The sequence below is a fragment of the Nematolebias whitei genome, chromosome 10, assembly GCF_014905685.2.
Source record: "Nematolebias whitei isolate Nwh7 chromosome 10, NemWhi1, whole genome shotgun sequence".
NCBI lineage: Eukaryota > Metazoa > Chordata > Actinopteri > Cyprinodontiformes > Rivulidae > Nematolebias > Nematolebias whitei.
In genome coordinates this window covers 22,526,088-22,537,432 of record NC_056507.1, presented here as the reverse complement: position 1 = coordinate 22,537,432, position 11,345 = coordinate 22,526,088, and the positions used below count along the sequence as shown (strand labels likewise).

General features: G+C 42.7%; 1 protein-coding gene across 1 annotated transcript in view; it reads right to left on the bottom strand.

Moving 5' to 3' along the window:
* Positions 1–10,883, bottom strand: part of LOC119416256 (lysine-specific demethylase RSBN1L) — a 17,245-nt gene extending 6,362 nt beyond the window's left edge. The window contains exons 1-3 of the mRNA XM_037683466.1: positions 10,394–10,883; positions 10,035–10,154; positions 9,161–9,831 (exon numbers count right to left, since the gene is read on the bottom strand). Of these exons, the coding sequence (XP_037539394.1) occupies positions 9,161–9,831; positions 10,035–10,154; positions 10,394–10,877 (1,275 nt within the window). The 5' untranslated portion in view covers positions 10,878–10,883. The remainder of the gene's footprint in view (positions 1–9,160; positions 9,832–10,034; positions 10,155–10,393) is intronic.
* Positions 10,884–11,345: the final 462 nt, after the last annotated feature.

The following is an 11,345-nucleotide window of genomic DNA, read 5'->3' as shown; positions in this document are numbered from 1 at the left end:
CTGACGAAGCCTCTTGGATGAGGGGCGAAACGTTTCTTTTTAACAAAGAAAAAAACGAAGTCCAGATGACATGATTCAACCTTTTTTGTTTTTAGATGCCATTTACTGCATTCTGGTGTATTTTACAAAAGGTTTATTACAGTAGATTAACGTTAAACAAAAGATGTAAACTCATTTTTGAAATGACTGCAAAGCGTTCGTCATGCGAAACCGCTGCAGCTTTGCAGGTGAGGGGCGTTCACTTCAGGACAAATGGAGGTCGCCGGTTTGTCAGTTGATTAATTGTCAGTTATAAACATCAACATTAAAAGAAACAAACATTTGAAATATATCAGTCTGTATGTAACAAATGAATATACAAGCAATGTTTCCCCTACCATTATACAAGCAGGGCGCCCCGTCCCGTCAACAGAACCAAGAGCGCAGTCAACCAAACCCCGCCCCCCCACCTGTCGGCACTGACGTAACTCTAAACTAGCGGCTCGCAATGCAGGTGTGCTAGCTAAAAAGCCAAAGGCAGCCTCTTCCTTCATGGTGAACCCTCACGCTGAACGCACCCCAGCCACTCGAAAACTTTCGGTACAAACAGCGCACGGCTCAGATGTGTGTCCGTCTCCCCGACACCCAAAACTGTTGGTTTAAACAGCGCGCTGCGCAGCTTAGGACGTGTCTCCGTCCGTCTCACCCCCCGACAAAAAGCACGGACAAGAAGAGCGCCCCGCCATGGTAAGTTATCTAGGGCAGTGGTCCCCAACCACCGGTCCGCGGCCGGGGGTCAATTCATACTGGGCCGCACGGAAAAAAAACAAAAAACTTTTTTTTTGAAAATCACCGGCTTCTCTCCACCACATCTGTCAAGGACTTAGTCTTGACGCAGGTCAACATACACAGGTGGTAAGTTTCAGGTTCGGTCAGACGCATGTGCAGATTGCTTCTACATTGCCCGTTGGGAGGACAGGAGGAGGCGCGTGGCAAAACCTGCGCAGCTGAAGGATTACACTGCATATTTTTCAACCCGCCTGACAAAGAGTGACTGTAAAACTTTTAACTAAATAAAACTATAATTTTAAACAAAGCTTCCTAACATCACATCAGAGCTGGTTTTGTCTTGAACTTTTTTGAATTCACATCAGAGCTGTTCCTTCTCATTTCTGCTTCTGCTCTTTAAAAAAAATCTCTGCCCCTAAAAGTTCAAAGTCATGGGCAATTTTATTAAAAAACACAAACATAATTAAAGTTTTGCACTGTGCATAAGTTCCTGCGCTTTTGTGAACAATCTGATGTGTGAATCACTGTGGAGCAGGGAGGAGGATGACGAGGCTCAGCTGACCCCGGTGTGGGATCTACTAATTAAATGAGAAATGATCCTGCACTTAATGCACTTATAAATCACACAAGGTGATTAAAAGTACATTTGAAATGCAGGTGCTGGTCATAAAATAAGAATATTGTAAAAAAAAAAAAAAAGTTGATTTATTTCAGTAATTCCATTCAAAAAGTGAAACTTGTCAGTGTTTCGCCTAGATGACTTGCCATGGCGGGGCGCTTGGCATGGGGGGGGGGGGGGGGGGCCCAGCGTGAGGGTTCAGCATGAAAGAAGAGGCTGCCTTTAGCTTTTAGCTAGCACACCTGTATTGCGAGCCACTAGTTTAGCGTTACGTCAGTGCTGACAGGTGGTTGGGGGGTGGGGGTTTGGTAGACGGGGCACTTGGTTCTGTTGACGGGGCGCCCCGCTTGTATAATGGTAGGGGAAACACTGATCTTGTTAAACTCTTGTTAAAGTCCTCCTGTGCATGCTCCCACGGTAGCGAATCAGCTTTTGAAATGCAGCTGATTTTACCGTTAAAGTGCATTTATTAAGGAAAAGTTATACTGAGACACACCTTTGCTAGAATTTTGAGCAAACAAATAATTGTTTTAAAATGTTAATCTTGTTAAATTCTTGTTAAAGACCTCCCATGCATGCTCCCGTGGCCGCCATTTGGCAGCCAATCGATTTTTGGCACAACGCCAGCCCACATTTCTGGGTGGTCAGCGGTAACGCATAATAGATGCGACTTATAATAATAATAATAATAATAATGTCCTCACAATGTCAGCATTGTATGTTTCCATACAATGGCGAAATGTCTCTGCATTTAACCCATCCACCACCAGGTGGTGCAGTGGGCAGCTATTGAAAGCACCCGGGAGGCATTTTGGGGATGAGGTGTGCTGCCCAAAGACACCACGTGATGTGCAGTGACTGGGGATCGAACCTGGGACTTTTGGGACTTATACAGCGAAGCAACGTATTTGTTTTTCCCCCCTTTATTAAGACATATTTGGACTGATGCGAATTATACGGCGGTGCAACTTATACGGTAGAAAGACGTGTGCGGCGGCAAGTACAGTAAAAGGAAGAAACGGGTAAAGATAATAGATAGATTGATGAATTACTAGTCTGTGATAGACTGGCAACCTGCTCAGGGTGTCCCCCCCCACCTCTCGCAGTGATAGCTGGACATGGGCACCAGTGATCCCCACGACCCGACAAGGTTGAAGCAGGTAAAGATAATGGATGGATAAATTATTTGTTCTTACATTTTTATTTTTGAAAAAGCCAGGCAGCTATGCTACGGTAACCTAATACTAGTAATACATAATTCCTTTCATCACTTTTTTTATATTTCACCTTAAAATTGCAGAATAAAACAAAGATAATCTGGATAAAGTAAATTTAGACAGGCTGTAGCTGTGACTTGCCGACAGTCGTGGAATCTTAGGAACTCTCTAAAATAGACTAAAACTTTACATTTTTATTATTTTCATCACAAAGAAAAGAAGTTGTTTACACTTAACATAAGAGGTTGTTATTCATCATGCGTGAGGGACTTTCACCTTTTTATTTTCCTCCCAGCTAAAACAGATTGCCGTGTTGTTCAAATGTTATTTTCTCAATTTGACTCAAATGCTGCTTGAAACAAACTGTTTCAGGTAGAAACTGCAGCTTCAGCGTTAATTTCACCAGCAGATTCAATGGTGCGTGAAATGTTGTTGAACCCCTTAGAATTTTCTATATTTCCACATAAATATGACCTAAAACATCAGATTTTCACACAAGTCCTAAAAGTAGATAAAGAGAACCATCCATCCATCATCTTTACCCACTTTTTTTCTTTTTGGGTAGCAGGGATCACTGGTGGTGCCCATGTCCAGCTATCAATGTGTGAGGGGCGGGGGACACCCTGGACAAGTCTTCAGTTCATCACAGGGACATATAGAGACAAACAAGACAAACAACCATTCACTCTCGCCTAGGGACAATTTAGAGTTACCAATCAGTCTAACATGCATGTTTTTGGGCTGTGGGAGGAAACCGGAGTACCTGGAGAAAACTCACACATGCACAGAGAGAACATGCAAACTCCACCCAGAAAGGCCCCAGGTCAGGATTTGAACCGATGACCTTCTGGCTGAGAGGCAACAGCTCTACCAAATGAGCCACCGTGCCGTCATAAATATAACCCAGTTAAACAAATGAGACAAAAACATTACCGTATATTTGGTCATTTATTTTTTTGAGGAAAATGATTCAATATTACATGTTTGTGAGTGGCAAAAGTATGTTAATCTCTAGGATTAACAGTTAATTTGAAGATGAAATTAGAGTCAGGTGTTTTTAATCAATGTGATGATGATCAGGTGTGAGTGGGCACCCTGTTTGATTTAAAGATCTATCAAAGTCTGCTCTTCACAACATGTTTGTGGAAGTGGATCATGGAACAAACAAAAGGAGATTTCTGAGGACGTCAGAAAAAGAGTTGTTGATGCTCATCAGGCTGGAAAATGTTACAAAACCATCTCTAAAGAGTTTGGACTCCACCAATCCACAGTCACACAGATTGTGTACAAATAGAGGAAATTTAAGACCATTGTTACCCTCCCCAGAGTGGTGGACCAACAAAGATCACTCAAGGCGTGGAACAGTCGGCGAGGTCACAAAGGAGCCCAGGGTAACTTCTAAGCAGCTGAAGGTCTCTATCACATTAATGTTAATGTTCATGAGTCCACCATCACTGAGCAACAATGGTGTGCATGGCAGGGTTGAAGGAGAAAGACACTGCTCTCCAAAAAGAACATGGCTGCTCGTCTGCAGTTTGCTAAAGATCACGTGGACAAACCAGAAGACTGTTGAAGAATGTTTTGTGGACGGATGAGACAAAAAATGAACTTTTTTGTTTAAATGAAAAAAGTGTTATGTTTGGAGAAAGGAACACTCTGCATTCCTACATAAGAATCTCATCCCGTCGGTGAAACATGATGGAGGTAGTATTGTGGTTTGGGCCTGTTTTGCTGCATCTGGGCCAGGACGGCTTGTCATCATTGATGGAACAATGGATCCTGCATTACATCAGAGAATTCTAAAGGACGATGTCAGGACATCTGTCCATGAACTGAATCTCAAGAGAAGGAGGGTCATGCAGCGAGACAATGACTCTAAACACACGAGTGGTTCTACCAAAGAATGAATCAAGAAGAATAAAGTTCATGTTTTGGAATGGCCAAGTCAAAGTCCTGACCTTCATCCAATCCAGATGTTGTGGAAGGACCTGAAGCAGCAGTTAATGTGAGGAAACCACCAACATCCAGAGCTGAAGCTGTTCTGTACAGAGGAATGAGATTAAATTCCTCCAAGTCATTGTGCAGGACTGATCAACAGTTACTGGAAAAGTTTAGTTGCAGTTATTGCTGCACAGCAGGGGTCACACCAGATACTGAAAGAAAAGGTTCACATACTTCAGCCACTCACAAAAAATGTTATATTGGACTTTCCTCAATAAATAAATGACCAAGTGTAATATTTCTCTCATTTGTTCAACCGGGTTCAATTTACCTGCTTTTAGGAGTTGTGTGAAAATCTGTTGATGCTTGAGGTCATATTTAGGCAGAAATATAGAAAATGACAAAGTGATCACAAACTTTCAAACACTACTGTATGCTGACTGCAGCTTGACGGTGCTTTGCGAGGCAAATTTTATCCCAATGTTTTCATTTTGTGGTATTATCAATGTTAATTTATTTCTATAGAACATAAAAACAACAAAAGCTGACCAAAGTGCTTTACAATTAAGTCAAATTAAAAAGAGACAAAAACTTACATTTTGTGCCACTCAGAAAACGTAAGAAAGTTAACAATAAAATACAACAACAATAAAAATCAGCTTTAACTTCTTCTTAGACTCTGCCTGGATCAAATGCCAAGGAAAAAAGAGGAGTCTAGAGCAAAGATTTAAAAGTCTTTACAGTCTTCATGGTCTTTAAATTATCAGGTAAACTGTTCCACAGTTTTGGAGCTGCAATCGCAAAAGTCACCTCTGAACTTCAGTTTGGCTCTAGGGACATCTAAACTGGTTGGCAGACCACAGTGCTGTAATTGGAGTGTAGATGTTAAGAAGATCACATAAATAAGATGGAGCCAGACCTTTAAAGGCTTTAAAAACAAGCAATAAAATCTTAAAATCAATCCAGAAGTGGACAGGAAGCCAGTGGAGAGAAGCCAGGACAGGGGTTATGCGTTCATATTTTCTAGTTGCTGTTATAAGACGGGCCACTGCGTTCTGGACGGTTTGTAAACGATGCAAAGATGATTTGTCTAAACCAACATACAATGCATTACAATAGTCCAAACGAGAGGTAATAAAAGCGTGACTCACCTTTTCAAGGTCTCTGAAAGGGAGACAAGGCTTCACCTTGGCAATAAGTCTTAGTTGGAAGAAACTGGATTTCACCGCTGCATTTATCTGCTGTCTATTTTAAAAGTACTATCGAAAATAACTCCCAGATTCCTGACAGTGGAGTGGCTGTATGAAGCCATGGGCCAAGAGTGTCAAGGGTGTTACATTTACCAAAGATGATTATTTCAGTTTTATTTTCATTTAAATGCAGAAAAATTAGTTTTAACCAGACTTTAAAGTCATTTAGACAATTCAAGAGTGGTTCTGGTTCCAGTCGAGTGACCCTGTCTGACTAAATGAGCAGATACAACTGAATATCATCGGCAAAGCAATGAAAAGGGATGTTATGCTTTCTAAAAATGGACCCCAAAGGCAACGTGTAAAGATTAAAAAGCAGTGGACCTAAAATGGGCCCTTGAGGGACCCCACAGATTAGAGCTGCAGATGATGAACAATCCCCTAAATGAACAGAAAAACTCCAGTCAGTCAGGTAGGATCTAAACCAGGATAAAACTTTGTCTTTGATACCAACCACCTGCTCAAGCCATCACAAGACGTTGTGGTCCACAGTATCAAAGGCAGCAGAAAGGTCTAAAAGCACTAAAACTGCACAGCTTCCTGAATCAACGGTTAAAAGAAGGTCATTAAAAACTCTTAAAAGTAGGGACGCACCGATCCACTTCTTTTTTCCCCCACTTCCGATCTGATACCAATATCTGCGGTTCAGTATCGGTCGATACCGATCTGATACAAAAAAACTGTGCTGAATTAACAAAAATGGCTAAATCATGTCATCTGGACCCATTTCTGAAACAGGTCCAGATGACATGATTTAGCCATTAAACCCAGTGTTGAATTAACTTCAAACATTTGTTTTGTTAAACGCAGACATGAATGTACTGAATGACAAATTTATTGAAAACTCTGCACCATAACAGCACACGTCACCAAGAGCTTCACAAGCTCGGTCAAACATGTAAAAACAACAACTTTAATTTATTTAGTCAGTTCGTTAGCGCCTGACGTCACTCAGAGCACAAAGCATCGAACTGGAGTGAATAGATCTGCCCAGTCATGGATCGGTCACGATGGGTATGTTTACATGGACATAAGTAACCGGATCAAATGGCCGGTCGGAATAAAAGTGTGTCATGCAAACACTCCGTTCGGGTTATTTTTTGTGTATTCGGCGCGATCCGTTATAATTTGTGATCAGAACGAAACGGGTGGTTTACGCCGATCCGAAACCCGATCGGTGCGCATGTAAACGCTTGATCTGTTCGTTTTTATCTGATGGTGAAAAACTGACCTGACTGCGCATGTGCGACTTTGCCATTTCCACCTGGCTAACGCTAATAATATTAGCATGTCAGGGAAGTAAAACTGGTCGGTGAGCGACACAACATTTCTACTAGAAACTTTTAAAGAGCTCAAAATGATCTGTATTACCTGTAGCTCAGTCAGGGAGTACAGTAACGTCTCCACCATCATTAAAACCTGTCACGGGTCCATTTTGGGTGCTCAGGTTTGTTTACGTTCACCAGGAAGTAGAACTTCTTCTTCTGTGTTTTTTTAAAGGAGAGTTTACCACTCTGCGCATGTCAGTACTGCTGTTCAGAACAAAACCCGCTGCATGTAAACGCTCGTCATGAACAGATTGTGCCCATGTAAACAATACATTTGAATTATTCAAACAGAACACATTTCAATCCGGTCAAAGAATTCTGCGCATGTAAACATAGCTACTGTCACTGATACCCGATCCAGTTTTTTTCCGATATCTGTACCGATAGCAATATTGGTATCAAATCGGTGCATCTCTGCTTAAAAGGGCTGTCTCTGTGCTGTGGCCTGATTTAAACCCAGACTGGAAGTTTGCTGTTGGAAATTAAAAATCTCTTAAGTTGATTAAAAACAACTTTCTCTAAAAAAAAAAAAAAGGCAGTTTAGAAATAGATCTATAATTTAAGAGCGCTGTTGGGTCTTAATTCAAGGGCTCTAAGTGCTGCTGCTTCACCGTTTGTCAATACAGGAAATTAGGTGTACGGTTGATTTCACTGAGCAAAACTAGACAAAAAGCTAAGAAATCAGGAAATCTGCTGGATTTGGACTCCTCCTTAGATCTGGAAACAACTTTCTCAAAAGTAAAGAAATTCTGGCATTGTATGAATAAGTTGTATATTTTCTGAGTTGATTTAGTCAACCTCCTTTAGCGTGTTAAAATGAGGTTGTGGTAAAGCTTTATGACAAACACAATATTTGACTTTTAGTACACGATTGCTGCGCTCCCCAGCCGCCAATCACACAACATATCCTGACTCAAACCAACCAATCACAGCAGTCATTTCTCCTGCACTCACAAAAAACTGTGGACCAGCTGTCAAACTCAAAATCTCTAACAAAACAACAACAAAAAAATTAAAAATGCTGTATCAACAAGTTTTACTGATATAAATGCATTCTTTGAAACTATTTCAAACCTAAGGAAAATGTGTAGGTAAATCAGGGAAAACATGCAAATATGAACAGTTTGTATTCGACCCAATGTGTGAATTGAGAACAGCAGATTATTCTATTTGATAAACGTTACAAACAATCCAAAGCCATCAAAACACAGCAAAAGTCCAGAAGCGCTAACCAGACAAAGTACCGTCGTCCAGACTGCTCCCTGCGGTTTAATTTTTAATCTGATTTTTCGTGGAAACATTTGAGAAGCAGCTTTGAACCCACAGCGTTTGGAACAAACCTGCGCTCTGATATGCTTTGATTGAGGACAGATCAAAAATGTCACAGAGGACAGTTTCAGGTGGTTTTACACTGATGGAAAACAGTCCCTCAAAACTGCAGGAACATTGTGAGGAACAAATCTTCAGCTGCAGTCCCACTGAACGCCGAATGTTTGCAACCAAGTGACCATCGAACTGTCCAGTTTTTAAAGAAATCGCAGCTCTTTTTCACGTGCAAGGCTTGGAAAACTACATTCTTGGCTGTGCACATTATTCTACTGTCCACTTTGCCCACTCAGGCTGGTTTGTTCCCACTTTGGCAGCTGCCCCCACATTTACGATTTAATCTGCTGCTTGGAACAACTTTAAAGATTCAGTTCTTATCAGCGTGGTTTATAGAAGACCTGGACATTTGCCTCGAATGTCCAGGTGTCAAAATATAGCTCTGGTGCTCTTCAGACGTGTTGAAGACGCCTGCAGAAAACTGCAGGTGGGATTGAGGCAGGTTGGAGACACCTGCCGGTACTACGACTTGGTGATGATTTTTGAAACGAAAGTTGTTGCGCACATTTTCTAAACGTGTTCAAAGCTCAAGACGACAGAGCTGCTCGCCTGCGGAAGTTGAGAATCCTTTGAAAGCCGCAGCTACCCGAGATACCGCCTGCAGCAAACTCAAAACAAAACATTAAAAAAAAAAAAAAAAAAAGATGTTCAAACCTGAGTGTGGAAACTGGCCATGGTCGTCGTCTCTATGTCCTTCTTTCCGAGCACCTCCATCTTGACTGGTGTGCTGGGGAACTTGCCCGAGAAGTAGTCTAGGAAGTCTGGGAGGTAAGAGGCCGCTCCGTGGATGATTCCCATCACAAAGCGTCCGGCGTTGGCCTCGTCCTCGCTGAACGTCAGGGCCACAAACTCCTCTGCGAAGCGCTCCATCTCAGCTGGAGACAGGCAGGAGAGCCGCTCGTTGTAGGCGTGTGCCACAGAGGCCCCTCCGTTGGCCTGCTGCTCGATATGGATCAGATGGCCAAACTCCAGTCCAGGCAGGACCGGTGCTGGGGTACAGTGGATGGGAGAGTTGTAGCTGAACCCGTCCCTGACCATGGAGGAGATGGTGTCGGAGGTAGCGGCAGTAACAGCAGGTTCCTGGTGGTGCTGTGGCGTCACGTGTATGAAAGTGCTGCTGTTGTCTCCATTTATTTGACCGAGGAACTCAGGCAGACCCAGAGATAACCCCGTGCACACGGTCTGGCACGAGCGGTGATACATTTTGGGCCGGCTGTGCCTCTCCTTCGCTCGCTCGCCATCTTTATGCTTCTTTTTCTTCTTCTTTTTGAGTTTCTTCAGCAGCAGGTCTTCCTCCGACGCTGCTTTCAGCTTTTCCTTGGATTCTGTTGTCAAGAGCACAAATTGGTTTACAGTCCAAACACAACATCTGCCACCTTATACATACAATAATATACTTGAAAAGTCAAGTTACGATGAGCTAGTCTGCTTTATTTCTTAAAAACCAAGCAGGGTATAGCCGCACCACCATGTTTTGTTTAATAGAAATGAAAAGCCACTTTTAATTTCATCATAATTTAATTCCCACCTTTCTGAGAAGTAACGTCTCCGTTTTCTCTAAAGCCGTCATGTGCAGGAGGCATTTGGTGATGTTTCCACTCTTTGTCCTTTTCTTTCTTTTGTCGGTCTTTCTCCTTCACACTGTGATCTGAGGAGGGAACAGAGAGCAGAAAAACAGCATCATTCATAACCTGCGCCATCATTAACCAACAAACATTTCCACGTGTATTCCCCACCATATGGGCCCAATAGAGGCCTGATGTGGCGGAAATTATTAAATAACCTGAATAAATGATTCCTGGGGTACAACCTGGCATATGATCTGAATCAGAGTGTAAACTGGTAAAGCAGATTGTTGCTGGGAGCAGACCAGCAGAGCGCTCCTACCTCTCTGGAGCGTTTTCACGTCGCCGTTCTCCGTCTTTGTATGGCAGCTAGCGGGGCTCACTTTCTCCAGAGCCGCGGCGGAGCTCCGCGGGGCTTCGGCGCTCATCTCCTCCTTGTGTCGTTTCTCTTTCGCCTTTTTCGCTTTGAGAGGCGAGGCGAGGAAGTTGCTGATTTTGAAGATCTTTCGGACAGGGGTAGCGGGCATCACGGAGGCGGTGGAGTGGCTCGCCTTGGCCGGGCCGAAACTCCATTTCGCTGGGCTTCCACAACTCTGCTTCCCGTTGTGTTTTTCCCCTGCGCACACCTCTCCGTTCAGCTTCCTGTGCTTCAGGCCCTTCTCCTCCACCCGGACCTTCTTGGGAGTAGGTGGGAAAATGTCGCTGGAAGACTGCGGTCGACTCTCGGGCGGTCGTTTGGCTATCAGTTTGGGAGAATTTGTTTTGCCGTTTGCTGCGAAATGCATGGAGTCAACGGACTCGGCCATCTTGGAAGTTTCTATTTTTTACGGTTGGACGTAACTGGTGCGTGCGAACACAGCTGGGGGCGGGACTTAACGCGTTACGTAAGACGCAGGGAGGAGGAGCCTCAGATTGTTTACAACCTGCAGGATAAGATGGTCTGTGCAGCTCAGTGCTGTTACCACACCAGTTTGTTGACACAGTAAAGGGCTTCTGTTTGCCTTATATCTTCTACTTATTACATTTTAATTAAACAATTAAAAAATGTATTCAAAAAAGTCTTCTACGTATGGTAAAATACAAAAAATATACTTTAGAAACTCACATCCGGTAGTCAGTTTCACATTTATTTATTAGTATTTTTCAGAGTTTTTTCAACAGAGTGCAAAATCTCAAATTACATAGTTGCCTTAGTAAACTTTACATTTTGTGCACAATATAAACAACTAAAAACATGAAATACTATATGTACTATGGTACTTTATTTTTAGTTA